This window comes from Diplodia corticola, assembly GCF_001883845.1.
Source record: "Diplodia corticola strain CBS 112549 chromosome Unknown scaffold9, whole genome shotgun sequence".
NCBI lineage: Eukaryota > Fungi > Ascomycota > Dothideomycetes > Botryosphaeriales > Botryosphaeriaceae > Diplodia > Diplodia corticola.
Genome location: NW_017971488.1, coordinates 539,985 through 556,163, shown reverse-complemented (window position 1 = coordinate 556,163; position 16,179 = coordinate 539,985). Strand labels below are relative to the sequence as shown.

The 16,179-nt window shown below is 55.8% G+C and overlaps 4 protein-coding genes across 4 annotated transcripts; 1 reads left to right on the top strand and 3 right to left on the bottom strand.

The window, feature by feature from the left end:
* Positions 1-124: 124 nt before the first annotated feature.
* On the bottom strand, positions 125-1,529 carry BKCO1_9000175 (uncharacterized protein; the record flags this gene model as incomplete). Its single annotated transcript, XM_020279820.1, has 5 exons — positions 125-637; positions 694-974; positions 1,024-1,079; positions 1,305-1,326; positions 1,379-1,529. The coding sequence occupies 5 exons, from the start codon at positions 1,527-1,529 to the stop codon at positions 125-127; spliced, it is 1,023 nt and encodes a 340-aa protein (XP_020133163.1).
* A 5,419-nt stretch (positions 1,530-6,948) lies between these two features.
* Positions 6,949-8,961, bottom strand: BKCO1_9000174 (quinate permease; the record flags this gene model as incomplete). Its single annotated transcript, XM_020279819.1, has 7 exons — positions 6,949-7,356; positions 7,432-7,567; positions 7,626-7,808; positions 7,874-7,892; positions 7,957-8,512; positions 8,566-8,804; positions 8,859-8,961. The coding sequence occupies 7 exons, from the start codon at positions 8,959-8,961 to the stop codon at positions 6,949-6,951; spliced, it is 1,644 nt and encodes a 547-aa protein (XP_020133162.1).
* Positions 8,962-11,007: 2,046 nt separating this feature from the next.
* Positions 11,008-13,871, top strand: BKCO1_9000173 (delta(24(24))-sterol reductase; the record flags this gene model as incomplete). Its single annotated transcript, XM_020279818.1, has 8 exons — positions 11,008-11,042; positions 11,094-11,157; positions 11,213-11,297; positions 11,349-11,447; positions 12,254-12,296; positions 12,350-13,533; positions 13,584-13,801; positions 13,860-13,871. The coding sequence occupies 8 exons, from the start codon at positions 11,008-11,010 to the stop codon at positions 13,869-13,871; spliced, it is 1,740 nt and encodes a 579-aa protein (XP_020133165.1).
* An 846-nt stretch (positions 13,872-14,717) lies between these two features.
* BKCO1_9000172 (mfs transporter) lies at positions 14,718-16,069 on the bottom strand (the record flags this gene model as incomplete). The annotated part of the gene is made up of 2 exons (XM_020279817.1): positions 14,718-15,731; positions 15,887-16,069. The coding sequence occupies 2 exons, from the start codon at positions 16,067-16,069 to the stop codon at positions 14,718-14,720; spliced, it is 1,197 nt and encodes a 398-aa protein (XP_020133164.1).
* Between the last annotated feature and the right edge of the window lie 110 nt (positions 16,070-16,179).

The following is a 16,179-nucleotide window of genomic DNA, read 5'->3' as shown; positions in this document are numbered from 1 at the left end:
ATGAAATGCTGAACAAGGCTCGGTCTCTCTTTGTTAAAACGCCGTCCTGCGCGAGAAACACATTCATTGCGAGCAGGCAGGTGGCCAGCGTGAGCACGTGAAGAAAGTTGCTGTTTGTCACCCGTCAGTAGGTTGCGCCCATGGAAGGAAACCGGAGGCACACTGACGAGTCTTGACGGACTTGGTCCATGGAGACGCTGCTGCACTTGGTGATGACCTCGGCGATGGATTCCGCGTACAGCTCCGTGAGCTGCTGCTGCCCGCCACCGAGAGCCTGGCCCGTGATAGTGCCGCCGGGATACAGGGTGCACAGACAGAGAAGGGCTTCGTGGTAGCGGCTGGACCACTGCAGGCGCAGCTGCGCGGCAGATGTGTCGGACAGTTCCAAGAGACTGACATACGCCGTCGACTCCCGCCATTCCCTGAGCTTCTGGACGAGCGCCTGGATCGCGTCTGATGTAGCCGCCTTGTCTCCCGCCTTGGTCTTTGCCCGGAGTCGCGTGATCTCAGCGCAGATCTTGGAGTACCGCACCCTCACTGCCAATGCATCAGTTGCCGCTACAGATGCTTCTCCGCCACCCTCCCATGCTACGCGGGGCTGCGAAGCGGCCGGAGGGAGAAAATCGTCGCCAAGGATCTAGCGACGGTCAGTCTCCACATCTTATCAACGACTGGTAAATGGTGGTCACAAACCGAGAATGTGTTCCAGCGAAGGCTATGCGACCTTTCGATGCAGTAGAGCATCCACATGGCCCGGTGAACTCTCGCCGTGTGTTGCGTGCAGCCGGCGGATGAGTCGCGGCGACGGACGGCGCTCGGGTGCAGGTCGAGCTCTGCGGCGGTCGACACGCAGCTGAACATCAAGGCCTGTAGATCGCCGGTTCCTGTTTTCTCGGCCAGGCACAGCTGGGGGAGTTTCAGCGCCGAGCCTATCAGTAATGCACCAAGGGCATACGTACCATTACCACGAGCGCCTGAACCAATTAGCACGTCTCCTCATTCCACGGCCGTTTCTAGACTTACCAGAAATTTTTCTTCCGTGTCTCTTTGGCGGCGGAGGATGCTTGACAGTTCGTGAGCTGTATCAATCAAAGCTGTTGTCACACTACTGTCCATCTCAGAGTCTAGCAGAGCCCCGAGTGCAAGTGCAGCGGCGAGGAGGACAGCTTCGTCATGTCAGAGCGATGGCTGCACCGCGGTATGTGCCTTGTCATGGATCGATTTGACCCTAGATAGGCTGATGAAAAGGTTCACACTGCTTGTGCGTGAGCGTCACCGACTACCATCGACGTTGCAACACGCACCTCTCTGGCTCTTTGAAAGCCTCTTTTGATGATGGTCAGCATCCTTCCTGTAGTGAGGCCAGAGGGCAGCGTACCTTCAATCAGCCTAGCAGCCGGGAGGCTTGCGATCTCAAGGTTTCGATCTGCCGTCGGGGCGGGCTCAGAGAAGTAGAGGTGATGCCTGCGTGATAAGATGTATTCGACCTTTTCTGACAGGGCATGACCCCTGCGGCTACCTCCCGCCATCTCCCGAATAGAGATGGCTCCGGCTGAAATCCTTGGTTCGGGCGACGCGCTGGGCTGGAAGGTGGTAAGCACAATGCAAAGGCTGGTCGAGGCAAATGGATACATTATTTTCCTCGCCCAAGACCATCCGTAAGAGCGTATTGGAACCGGTCGCTCGAGTGGCTGTTTCTATCGTTGCTAGGGCATCGGGTAATCGAGTCATTGGAGAGACAAGGACGCTGTCGGATCGATTGAAGTGAGGAAGTAATTCGTCTTCGCGAAGATCGAGCGTGTCTGTACCTCCCTTGGACTACTGTCTTAGCTCGTGATCGATTCAGAAATGCACCCACCTCCCTGGCCAATGTAGGAACAGGATAAAGGAGAAGGGGGTAGTATTAAGGAGTACCTGCCATTGACATTGCTTGGGGGTTCAGGAGGGAAGTAAAAATCCGAGAAGGAAATCCCATCGTCGCAAGGGCTCTTCAAGAGATCATGGCCGAGGAACGTGGACGGTGAGTTCATTGAAAATTCCGACAAGTCGATAAAACTCTGATAAGGAGCATTACTACGACCTGGCGTATCTACTGCTTGGATCCGGGGCGGTGATTGTGGCTGGCTTCCTGAAGGCTTTTGCCGTGCTCGAGGCGTGTGTATGTACTCGCACAGCAAGTCGCTACGCTATTGCTTAAAGTCAGCAGATAGTTATAGAGAAGTAGAGTTTACTTGGATACCTCGCAGTAACGGCACGGATGCCCTCCATCGCCTTTCGCATATCGTTAGCGGACTGTTTGACAGTGTGGAAACGCCAAGTACTTACATCTGACTTTCTCCTGGCGGCATACTTCACACGCTCCTCTACGGCGGGTTAGTCTTGGGCGAGAGGGTTCCATCGTACCAATGGACAACATGCTGTTAAGATACGAGGACGTACCGTCTATTTATCCCGTCGACTACGTGTTCTGCTCGAGTGAATATGCTCTCAACTTTCCGGTCGATTTGATTGGTCTGTAGTAGCTTAGAAGCCTCAGCTGCCGTTCCATAACTCCGCGGTGGTAGTGGGGGAAACGTTCGGAAGCGGGCGGGCTCGTACTTTAAGCGTCTACTCTGCTAATAGTATAGCTGGTTACTGATAAGCTAAGCGTGAAACCGACTAGGGCAGCAGGGGTCATTGCCCATCCACACTACTACCCAAGCTGCCGGAAAATGCTCAGACGCTCGGCCGGCTCCGGTCATGAGAGTCAGAAGCCGTTTTCGATTAATGCATCGTCCCTTATACTCCTCGCTACTCCCCTACCACGTTATCATCTCTTCCGCCACTTCCGCCTCCTCCGCCCTGATCAGCCCACCCGCCTCTTCCGCCCTGCTCAGCCCACCATACATAATTTCCCTCATCGTAAAATGACTAGTAGAAATGCGACGAGGATAACTGCGTTACTTAGTAGTGCTGGCGACCACTAGCGCTTGTATGAAGATGATTGTGGATCATACAGCAGGGCCGTCCGTGGCGGCTGGAGGAGGTAAGTCGGATGGTAAAACCGCTGCAAAATGGGGTGAGATGGTATACCGAGGGAAAGTCGAGTGTTACAAGTCCCAAAACTTGGGGGCTTTATGACCCTAAGGCGAAGAGCCCGCACGGGAGAAGGAGACCGCAGGGTTAAGACGGATTAAGGTTCGTTAGTAAAGGCAGGATCCAGGAAGCAGGAATCGGGCAAAAGAGAACAGGTGGTATAAGACGACAGCACGACGCACTAGAATCTAAGATCCCAGATGCTACCCGAAGCGCCGAAGCCGCATGCGCTCCACCTATGCATCACACAATCACGTGACACCTCCTTATTTAATTATTGTCATCCCCCCCTTGTCTCTTCAAGGTAAACCCCCATTCGTAAAGCTTACACAAGACACCCGCTTCTTTACCGAAAGTTCCCCTCGGTACCAACCTAGTCTTTCGGAAGGAGGCTACCGTTACACCGAGCAGGAACAACCTCTACATCCCAAGCGTCCTAAACTTCTACGAGATACGAGGGTAGCTGAAAACCTATACCGGAAGTCCTGCGATGCTAAGAACGATTAGCGGCCGTACTATATTACGGATGGGTATGCCTGGACCTCTGGAGAAATCCCGTAGGCTCCGTTCTTGGTTGCCGACCGATGCGCCAAGGAAACTGGGCCATGGCGTATTACAAGCGCCAACGTGTCCCGCCAGCACGGCCTGGCTGGCGATAGCACGGCAAAAGTTCCAGGTGAAAAGACGATGTAAGGGAAACAAGGAATGATCGGGACCGAGAAGATGTCCTGCCGCGGTCATATCAACGGAGCCAGGTATGGAGTGGACTTGAGGGTGCCACAGCCATGAAAGAGACACGGCTATCCCCATTCTCCGGAAACTCCAAATCCCGTATGTGCACTGCTACGTATAGCTCATCGCGACGTATATCAAAATTGACCACTGAAATAGTAGTATGGTTCAATTGCGCCATCGATCGATACACCACTCCTGAATCTTTCTCTGTGCAGTGGCCCTCGAGCAATAGCCTAACAGTAATCGTATTGCTTTGCTGCGCGGCGAGCCATAGTGCGGTGGCGCCGTTCTTCTCCCCCGCGTTGGCGGATGCACCACCAGGAAAAAGAAATCACATATGAGTCGGGGTCCTTCAAGAGGGCCATGGAAAAAGCCAAAGCCATCCGGCTTAGAGGCGGTCCTGCGACGATGTAGTGAGCGGTCGAGTAGTATATAGTAAGAAGGTTCACGTGATAAGGGAGCAAATTTAAGATTCTACAGGTATAGAGCGGGCATTTGAGATTTGCATACTTATCACGCACGTAATAGGCAGCGGGAGTTAAGCACCTCATAAGACGTTACGATAGAATCGTCTAAATACATCTTCACCTGTAGAAATGTCTCATCGCATTACTTGAGAGCAGTAAAAGAATGACCTCATCCGATATGATTCCCTCTCAACACTACAGCATTGCGTTCCGTTCTGTCCGCTTGTCCGCCCGTCCGCTCGTCTATTCGTCCGTCATTTCTTCCCTCCTCATTGGCCTCTTCCTCTATTGACTTGCTGTTGGCGGGAGTATGAGGCCAATGCGAGTCTGAATCTTTCCATCCTGTCAGGGCTAGCCTAAAAGGTGTTCCAGACAATGACGGCCATTATCGAAGCAACCGCTCCCGCTATGATTGCCATTGCAGGAGCTAGCAGCCCTAGCATTGCCAAGCTAGTCAAAGTGGCAAACACTCCACTGGCAGGGGTAAAGCCGCCGTAGACCACAGATTGGAATATCGCCGCGGCGGAACCTAAATCGTCAGTCTTTTGTCTCGGATAAAACATTTCTTTTCGAGGTCATACCAGCGATGACACCTCCCGGCCCAAAGCCCAAAGACAGCCCAACAAGCATAAGCGTGGTAAAGGTAACCACCCAAGCGATTAACGTCCAGTAAACCTCTTATAAAATCGTTAGTGGCGAGATTGCAGAGAACGGCAACAGATCTTGAAAACTTACGTGGCGTGGAAAGCCATGCACAGAACTCGGCCCAGAGCTGGAGAATCCACTCATCGACTGCTGATGTATTAAGTCCATCATGGAAGCTCATTTTCAGTTCGTGGTCTTGGCAGCCGTCGGAATGTTGACAATAGTAAGAGAAAGGAGATTTTGATTCGCGTCTTGTCAAGCACAAGCGTTAGACAAGCTTTGTTGTTGCGGCCAGATTCTCTTTCTTAAGAGCGGTAGAAGCGAGGGTGGGATGTCCTACCTGCCACGTCAGCAGTGCATCAGGGATGCGCGTGCAGCGGACCACGTCTGCACAGTACAATTCATCACCGCGCCTCATGGACTCATTGAGTGTGGTAACAGTGTACGCAATGAATGAGCGGATGCTGACAGAGATAAGGTGAAGTGAGCTTGCTGCCTGGGGTACGCGGTACAACCCTGTTGCCTGGTGGTGAGCCTGCAATCCGCCGTAAATGGAAATGATGGACTGCGAATATTTGGGGTACGAAAATAAACATGGGGACCCAAATGCCCGATTCATGATTCCAGGCTCCCTACGCAGCTCCTTACAGTCTAATGTAGACTCCGCTCCTTGACAATGTAGTTGACGCTTGGATGGCCGCGGTGCACTTGCTCATCGGCGTTGAGCGACCAACACGGTGTACCAAACACTTGGCTCGATAGGCTATTATTACTGAGCGGAGTCCGTTGAAAGGCTTGGGGCGTGAAATTTGAGGAGGTGAACGGGTGTTTTATTGAGCTACCCGAGAGAAAGCACCAAATACCCCCCCCTGGTCATCGCGCCTTCCAACACCGTCACAGGCAGCGCAGAGGGCGTCACGGCGGGCAATGCATTCCTGGACAGCCTGCAGCGACTAGAACCACTGGTTTCGAAGGAACTCACGGGGATTTTTCGGGAAGCAACGTTCCAGCAAGCATCCTCCACCATTGTAGCACGCCGATGGAAGTCCTCTAGAACCGCAAAATATGGGACTCGGTCAGGTTTCCGACAAGTAAGAGCAAACACGTCAGCCTTTAAAGGGTGAGGAAGAATAACATTGAACAACCACTCATAATAAATATGCTAGCAGTCTATCGTGACACCTTCATTCTCCATTCATACAGATCTGTACATACAAGACCGTTAATTTCGCACCATTTGTAGAGTAGTGTGTATACCCACCCATCGAGTAGATTGATGTTTTACGGCTTGCAGTAAGGGCACCGCGCATGCGTGCAGGCCACAAAAGCCTCGTTCACAGGGTTGTTCCGAAGGCAATAGTCGTAACACACGCCAAGGTTTGCATCCGGGCAGACACCCTGCGCGAACACAGTAGCGGGCAGCATCGTTGCCGCAAAGAGGCTCATGGCGACTGCGAGAAGCTTCATGACTTTTGACTTGTCGTTCGGCTTTCGGGGATGATTGGTGGTATGGATCGCCGGCTTGTGGAAGGGTCCGGGCGTGTGCGGGGGTGGTGATGGATGAATGGGAAAGTCGAATTTCATAGATGGGTGGTCCATCTTATATACTCACTGCATACAGCTGATCGCGAGTCATCTTTCCAAGCTCGTGAGGCTGCAGTGGGAGATGGTGGACGGCCGGCGGTCCGTGTTGAGTAGTGCGAGTAAGGGCCTGGATGGGTCGAGTCATGGAAGAAGGATTAAAGTTTCCTTCGTCCATGACTAGGCTATCTACATACATGAAGATGTTCATCCTACAAAACCTCCAGCTCTACATAGTAGACTCCACTGCCCACTCGAAACTTCAAAACATATGATGACTCCTGGGATACAAATTCTGCCGTTAGAACCCCTTTGACGCTCAATGCACTCTCATACAAAACAGCTTCTCTTGACTCAACTCACCATTATATCGGTTGCAAAGTGTATCTGCCGATAGGTCCATGACACATACTAGTGCGGCTACATGTCCACCCGTCCCCTCATATCAAACTTTCTCCACGAGAGCTGTCATCACCATCCGTTCCTTCCCCTTTTCCAAGTCCTCCACCCTCTCCCACTCCGACAACCCCCCAGCCGCACCTCCTTCCTCGCCCACTCTCTCCCCGTTTTCCTTTCCACCCACATCCGAGCGACACGGCGCCCCAAACAGACCATCCATCTCCTCCAACATCACGCCCTTGGTCTCGGGGACGCAAAACCATGCCCAGGCACCCATCAGCACCATGAGAGTCGCGAAAAACATGTAAGTGCCGTAGCCCAAGGAAGTGATCATGTAGGGGGTGGTGCGGGAGATGATGAAGGACCAGAGCCACTGGTCGGCGGTGGTGATGGCGACGCAGAGCATGCGGATGTCGATGGGGAATATTTCGGAGCATATGACCCATGTGATGCCCTGGAGGGGAAGACGTCGTGTTCAGTGCCGGACTCCTGGGCTGGGATCAAGGGAAGGGGGTAGAGAATGACGAACCTGCCACGTGGCGCAGTAGATGAGGCCGTAGAGGTAGACGCAGACCATGGCGAGGTAGCTCCAGGCGTCGCGCGACAAGTCTCCGCGCGCGGCCGCGGCGGTGGGGTCTGCTTTGAGGACGTAGCCGCCGAGGTACCTGGAGCAAGGAAGCAGTCAGTGGCGAGGAGGTTGCTCGAGCTTGGGGGATGACATACCACATGGGAAGACTGCCGACGAAAGCGCCCCAGACCAGGCCCTGACGTCGCCCGAGTTTCTCCACGAGCCATACGCTGAAGATGATCATGCCGAGGGTCTTGGCGATGCCGTAGAAGCCGGTGGCGAAGAGCTTCGTGGATGTGCCCGTGATGCCTAACGTTTCGAAGATTCGTGGCGAGTAACTACATGAATCAATCAGGCTGTTGTTCCCTTTCCATTTGTGAAAGTAAAAAAATGTAATACGCACTACGTGATAATGTTGACGCCTGCATACTATCTGTTAGCAGAGTTTGTTTGTTAGGAGGGCTGGGCGAATAAGCAGCGGCTTACCGGTCAGGTTCTGGAAAGCCATCAAGAGCAAGCCGATACCGATCCGGTTCCGCGTACCCTTCTGCGACATGCGGCGAGCATAATACTTCCAGGTGTGACGCTGACCGGGCGGCGGCGCCGCAATGGAAATCTGGTCCTGGATCTCCTGAAGCTCCTGCTGGATGAACGGATGGTCCGGCGGGAGGTTGCGGATGTCAGACAGGACCTCCTTGGCCTTGTGCCAGCGATCCCGCTTGGCGTACCAGCGCGGCGTCTCCGGACACCAGACGATGCCGAGCAGCAGCATGGCGCCGGGAAGCAGCTGCAGGCCGAGCGGGACCTGCCACTGCGCGGCGAGGCGGACGGGTATGGTGCGGTCGCAGATGTAGTTGACCCAGAAGCCGGCCATGCCGCCGCCCTGGGAGCAGATCTCGAAGATTCCGATGAGCCGGCCGCGGATGGATGGTGGGGAGGTTTCGGCGATGTAGACAGGGACGAGCAGAGAGACGGAGCCGATGCCGAAGCCGGCAATGGCTCGGCCGGCGTAGATTATACCAAGTCGTCCACTGGCAGCAGTCTGGCAGGGCGTAAGTAAGTGCAGGGCAGCGGGTCGGGCTTTCTGCAACGTACCATAAGGGAACCGCCGACTAGGAATATGCAAATCGCCAGCATGAGGGCCTTCTTCCGGCCCCACCGCTCACCGATTGGAAAGGTCAAAAGGGCACCGAAGAAGGTCCCAGCCTGGAAGGTGGAAACAATGTTGCCCTGTAAAGTGTCGCGATCGTGACTTGAGACGTGGGCTAATCCGAAGTCCCTCTTGAAAGAATCCAGGGCCATAGTCCCGCCAATTACCGAAGTGTCGTAGCCCACTGATTCGATGGTGTAAGAGTCCGAGTGCGAGATCCAAGGTCAAGAACACTTACTAGCAATGGAGCCCATGCTGACAATCAGAGCCATGAGATGGACCCGCCAGTTGCGCACTTCGGGCGGATCATTGTTGTTGTCGGCGTGCAGATTGAATCCCATGCCCGCTGTTGGAAAAACAAGACTAACGAGAAATCTCTTGCAGCAGACACAGTCGACTTCCAGCGCGCTGTGCAATGGCAGTTGTTGTAAATAAGCAGTGGACAGTGCCCCGACTTTAATAAGTGGAGAGCGGGTAATGTGCAGTTACGGCGACTCCGTAGACTCCGTAGATGCGGGGTATGGGGTTGCCGCGGTGTGCCATGACTATCCTCTCCGGTTGGGGCCAGGGTAAATGTTGAGGGCGCGGGCTAAGCCATGGGAAGTGAGGACGGAGGGCGCCGGTGATCCACCCGTCGCGCGGAACCGCTGCCAAGGTCATTTGTCTATGGTTGGGCATAAGGCCTTTCGCTAAATGTCAAAAGAGAAGCAAGAGAGCAGAAGGAATGGTAGGATCGCGACGAGGATTCTTGAGTTCTCTCGGCGAGACGGGATGCCGAAAGAGACACGGCCTGGATTCGCAAGAAAAACGCTTTCCTTCCGGCCATTGCATGAAGAGGCTTCTCCACGCCGTTATTCCTGCATTATACTGAGACGGAGTAGTCTTAGTGGCTGGAAAGACGCGAGGGGAAGCTCGCTGTAGATGTCGCGTGGACAGGAACCCTTGTGGTGGGACGGGCTTGGGGTCTTAGGACAGTGCTTGGCCTCCGTCTTGGACTCCGCGCTTGGCAGTGCGTGACCCCGTCTTCCTCCACCTCATGCTGTACCTCTCATGCTCCGCTCCGTGAATCCGCTGCGAGGAGAATGGATGTGTGGAATTTCCGCGGGCCGGCTTTATGATTCGAGACGGGACGTTTGAAATGGACGGAAAGGCCAATTCCTTTTGCTCGTAGTGAGTGCTTTTGTCACTATATCGCTCTATAGAGCTGCAGCGGAGACCGAGCTTGAGGCTAGCGCAATGGACTCGGTGTTGAGTCTGCATTGAAAGCGGACTTCAACAGTGCCGCAACCTCTTTCGACAGAGTCCAAAACATTTTTGGGATGAAGATGCTTCGCTCGTGTGGCGATGATTGACGTGTTGACCGCTGTTCCGTCCCGCGAAACAGCGCCATGCTGAATGATACGGGTTTGTAATCCAATACCCTCCTGCTCCTCCACCCATCGTGCCTCTTCGTCGTCGTGTTGATGTGAATCGTCATTCCGTACGCCCGCAAGTCCAAAAACCACTGCATCGGAACGTCGCTTCCGCGGACCATGAAATGGCCCATCATCTGGTTGATCCGCTGCAAGCTGCTTCTGCCTGGTCCAGTTGCTGCGGCTGCCGACAAGGTCGAACAGTAGGTACGTCTCCGACATGGCACTCCCACATCTTGACGAGGCTACCCTGGTGCGGCGCACTGCCGGCGGAGATGGGGGATTAAATTTGGCTGATGAAGACGACTCGTACGGGCCAGGCTTGCTACTCATGAGGCTTGTGTCGATTGGCAGGAGACGAAGTGGTCGTTGGCCCTTGCGGTGGTTTCTTCTGTGCGGGCTCTAGCCTCTTGGCTCTTGGGGTCACAGGACCCTTGTGGTCTGGGGTTCGTAATAGTAGATTATGTTTCGTAAATATTAAACCTTATTTCGACGGAACGCCTGAGCGCTCGAGCCAGAGTAGAGAAGCAGCTTGGACTTGTCATCTTCTTCTTTCTTTAGTCTGGTCCTCATAGAGATGGCAACACCGCTGCGTTTCCGCGGGCGCATCGGGTGAAGGCATCTTAAAAGTATTTTGTCGTCAGATTCGGCCGCCGTTTGACTTTGCGCCGATGCGTAAAAGCGCCGAATAGTAAAGACTGAGATTCGTTCAATGGCTAAGTCAGGACGTAGTATTTTCGTATCGGCTATGCTTGTACGGCTTAGCGGCATGAGTCATGTAAAGCGATCTTGGCCCTTTCTACTCTCTTCAAGTCTTTGTCCGCATTAGAGTTAGGAGTAAGTACTAAATTAGACAGCCCACGTACTCGATGCTATCGAAGCTACTAGGTATATAAATGGCCAAACTTCTCAACTTACAATGCCACCACCGCTACCTTTTCTCCCTATACCAACACCACACGTGAACAATTCAAAATGAAGGGCTCTTTGCTTGCACTCCTTTTCATCTCGTAAGTTTCCGGCTCGCGGTTTCTACTGTTCGATATCTTACTCTGTTGCAGGACCCAAGCGGTCATGGTTACTGCCAAGCTTCACAAGTTGTGCTGGTGTGAATACAACGGAAGGGTAAGAGAAACATGATCGACCAGTAAAGGCAATCGAGTACTGAAATCATGAACAGAAAGCCAGTGGCGATACTCAAACCGCCTGCACCAAGTACCGGAACCGCAACACTGGCAACGCGCAATGGGACAAATGCCCGGATTGTAGGTAACGTGACAACCAACGATCCATAGTAGATACTGACGCTTTAAAAGGCTCGTACGATGCCGGAGCGCCCAACACGCTTGCGACTTGCAGCTCGGCAGGGTGGCACCTTGGAGGAGACGAGTGGGCCTACTACTGCGGGCAGACTGGTACGTCTGGCAAGTGCGAGTGAAGATCGGGATTGGAGAGAGAAGTGCAGGGACTTCAGGATTGGCGAATCATCATCTAGATTAATTGCGATACCTCCTACAATGTATGTACTGAGAAACCAAGCTGCTTCAACGTTCGGGAAATCACCAGTGATGATGTTCAAACTCTGCGTCGTTGATCGGGAACTCGCCGTCCGGGGGAGCGAAATGCGAGTCGGTGGGGATGTCCAATCGAATCAGGGGCTGAACGAAGAAGAAGCTATGGGCTGTTCGCTGCGGATCCTCGCTCCGCCGATTGTTCGGGGCCGTCTCGTCGGATGTGTTCCGAACACTCCACATTTCGAACTGTGTTTTCTGTTTCATGTCGGTTTGGTAGATTGAGATTGTACCGCAACATCCTACCAGAATGGAACCCTTAGAGATTGCCATTAAGCCAGAACCCCCCTTTGGTCACGAGGCACCGCCAGTGAGGCCGCTATAGCGACAGCTTGGGCATATGTGGCCCGTGCTTGGTGCGCGGTGTGAAGAGGCGGGGAGAAGGTAGTTCCTAACTTCGTCCTCATCACACCGTATGCAAGGCCAGTCCGCGTCGCATTCCAATCAACTGTGTGCGAGCCCGACGCCTCGTCGTCACTCGGCCAATGGCGTAGGGTCGCTTGCAAAATGGCGGCCGTTCGCAATCAAACTAAATGCGCGGCTAACTCTCCTGGCCACGGCCCGCGCGGACTCCACGGGCCCCGCGCATCCCGCGGACTCCGGCAATGGGTACAAACTGTCTCCCGCCGCCGCCAGCTGATGAGCAGCAGCACATCTGGTCTGCCTCGTCGTGTCCCTCATGGCCATCCACAGGTTCGTACATACAAGCACGCCGTCCCGGACATGATTCCCCTGACATTGCCCAGTGAGCCGAAGCTGCGCAGGGAAGCTCCCCCGCAAAGAGCATCTGCCCCGAAGCAGCCAAAACCAGTCCTGGTTGACGATGCGGCCGACACAGACTCGCGCGCCGAGTACGAGTTCGGCGGCCCGCTGGGCGTCGGCGCCATGATGGTCGGCTTCCCGCTGCTGATGTGGTACATGTTCGTCGGCGCCGTCTGCTACGACGGCAAGCTGCCGCTGCCCTCGGACGGCCAGTCGCTGCCCGACTTCGTCGCCCACCTGGCCTCGCTCGCCTACACGCACGCCTTCCCCCACCCCAAGGCCTGGGCCATCTACTGGACCTTCCTGGTGCTCGAGGGGCTGGGCTACCTGTACCTGCCCGGCGTCTACGGCAAGGGCAAGTACCTGCCGCACCTGGGCCAGCAGCTGCCCTACTACTGCTCCGGCATCTGGTCGTGGTACATCACCATCGCCGCCGCCCTCGCCCTGCACTTCTCCGGCCTCTTCCGGCTGCACACGCTGCTCGACGAGTTCGGCCCGCTCATGTCCGTCGCCATCCTGAGCGGCTTCCTGGTCGCCGCCGTCGCCTACGTCTCCGCCCTGGCCCGCGGCGCCCAGCACCGCATGACGGGCAACCCCGTCTACGACTACTTTATGGGCGCCGAGCTGAACCCGCGCCTGCTGGGCTGGCTGGACTTCAAGATGTTCTTCGAGGTCCGCATCCCGTGGTACACGCTCTTCCTGCTCTCGCTCGGCACCGCCCTCAAGCAGTACGAGGAGCTGGGCTACGTCTCGGGCGAGGTCTGCTTCATCCTCATGGCCCACGCCCTGTACGCCAACGCCTGCGCCAAGGGCGAGGAGCTCATCATCACGAGCTGGGACATCTACTACGAGAAGTGGGGCTTCATGCTCATCTTCTGGAACCTGGCCGGCGTGCCGCTGACCTACTGTCACTGCACCATCTACCTGGCCAACCACCACCCGTCCGAGTACCACTGGAACCGCGGCGTGCTGGCCGCCTGGTTCGCCGCCTACCTGTTCGCCTACTGGGTGTGGGACACGGGCAACAGCCAGAAGAACATGTTCCGCGCCATGGAGCGCGGCACCGAGCTCAACCGCAAGACGTTCCCCCAGCTGCCGTGGAAGTACGTCAAGAACCCGCAGATCATCAGGACCAAGACTGGCGACAACATCCTGTGCGACGGCTGGTGTAAGTTTTCATTTCGGCCCTCGCTCGCCAAGACTGACCTTCTCTCGCAGATGGCAAGGCCAGGAAGATCCACTACACCTGCGACTGGTTCTTCGCCTTTTCCTGGGGCCTCATCACCGGCTTCAACTCGCCCTTCCCCTGGTTCTACTCCATCTTCTTCACCGCCATGATCATCCACCGCGCCAAGCGGGATATCGAGAGATGCCGCGAAAGGTACGGCGAGGCTTGGAAGGAGTACGAACGCCGTGTCCCGTACCTGTTCATCCCGGTAAGTGTCCCGCTGCATCGCTACGACAAAACATGTGCTCCCTCTGACGCTTTCTCAGTACGTCTTTTAAGCTGCGAGCCATCACCTTCGCCACTTTTCTTCACCGACCAATGTGTCGTCGTACTCTTGCACGTAATGCCCACGCACGGCCGACAGCTTCTCTTCTCACATCCCGTCTTTCGAACCTTATATGCGTATTAATCTCAAGACCGCCGAGCCGCGGCAGCCATGTCTTGCCCCACTCGCCGATAGAAGCCCGGGGACCAGACTAGAGTCTCTGCAGAAGAAGAAAAAAAAAAACCATCAATAGTAATACCGCTCACGTCACTCAATCCTCTTTCTTCTCTTTCACGGTGATGTCCTTGCTCGATTCTCCCTTCACAATGATGCCTGCGAAACCGACACACCTGGCCACGACCTGCAACATCGTCGTCCAACTTTTTCCCTTCTCGGAATCACTTCTCTCTCTCTCTCTCTCTCTCTCTCTCTCTCTCTCTCTATGCCACGCTGCACCTTGCTGCGTCTTTCCTACGTTGCACCTGCCAGAGACGAAACATGATGGCAGCCGCGACGGCATAAGCGACTCCCGAATAGATCTGAGGGTACAGGTACGGCCGTTGCGCGCCAGGTCGGCGGATCTGGAGTGCGATGACTTCGGAAACTAGAAGGTGGAGAACCACGACAAAAGGGGGTATCAATCAGCATGTTTTCATCCCACCCCATCATCACTCTTCTCCTTCTCGGTTTTTGTTTTGACATACACGTGCAGGGCAGGACGATGGTCGCCCAAGCCAGCGACAACATGGAATTGAGATGTTTCAGCCCGGCCACTTCAACGCAGAGCGGCGAGATGGTCTGGACAAAAACCGACAGTCAGCCAAGCCATGAGCACAGAAGCACCGCGCATGCTCGAAAATCAGAGCAACAAAAAGACGAAGAGGAACAAGGAAGACAAGAAGAAAAAGAAGAAGGACCAAAAAAAAAAAAAAACAGCAGCAGCACCCACCATCCACAACACTCCCAAGACGGCGCCGCTCACGACGGCAAACCCCACGACGACGCCGTACTTCGCCCCGTCCCCGCCCTCGGCCTCGGACACGGGCAGCCAGACGGCAAACACCAAGACGGCGCAGGCGGCGGTGGCCGCGCCCGCGACCTCGAGCCTGCCCCAGCGGTCGCTCGCCCAGCCGAGGGCGGGGCGCCCGACGGCGGTGCCCAGGTTCAGCCAGGCGGTGACGGCGTCTGCGCGGGCGGCACTACTAGGGGCGGCGTCGCGCACGTACGCCGACAGGCTGTACAGCAGCGTCATGTAGCCGAGCATGGAGCAAAAGGCCCAGGCGAGCAGGAGGGCGACGTCGGGGCGGGCGAGGAGGGCGGCGTCGAAGCCGCGGGCGGTGGGGCGGAGCTGGCGGTCGCGGCCGCGGACGAGGGCGACGGCGGCGAGGTTGACGGCGGCGGAGGCGATGGCGAGGGTGCGCAGGGCCCAGGCGACGCCGTCGCCGCCGGTGGTCGTCATCGACATGACGCGGGACGAGGCCAGGGAGAAGGCGATGCCGCCGACGCCGGACCCGGCCGACACGATGCCGTTGGCGAGCGACCGGCGCCGCGCGAACCACTGCGAGGTGACGGCGGCCGAGGGGAGGTAGGCGAGGCCGATGCCCGCGCCGACGAGGACGCCCTGGGTGAGGTAGAGCTGCCAGATCTGGGTCCTGTCGGCAAAGGACGCGAGGAGGTAGCCGGCTGTTTGGATCAGGACCCCTGCCAGCATGGGGATGTGGATGCTGTCGAGCACGCGGGTGATGATTGTTATGGGCGAGGCCAGGGCGAGGGCGCAGCCGAATTGGAGGCCGCCGATGAAGGCGTAGTCGAGGGCGGTGGCGCCCGGGTGGGCGTCGGTGCTGAGGTAATGGGAAAGGAATACGCCGTAGGTCTATTGGTTTTTGTTCTTTGTCAGGGATGGTACAGGACTGTCGATCGGGGGGGACGTGGTGAAAACAAAATAAGAAAGTTTGGGATCATGTACAAGCCACTGCAGCGAGATTTGGTGGGATGGATGGACGGATGGGATCGCTGGAGCTTACTCACGGCTGCTATTCCCCACGTGCAAGCGTTCAGCATGAAGACGCACCCTACGCATACCCAGCCGTATCCACCATCTGGTGGCGTGGCGGACGTGTCTTGTTCGACCACGACACTGCCATTGGTGATAGCCGGTTCGGCGACGGTGGCGGCTGCGACGACTTCGGAGCGTTCTGCGTCGTTACCCATTGTTGTGAGGGGTTCCCGTCTTGAATCGCTCTAGCAGATGGGCTTGGTTTGGTGATGATGGTGTACGGGAGCGGTAAGCAATACAGCTCAGATACGATTGTGCAAATGCA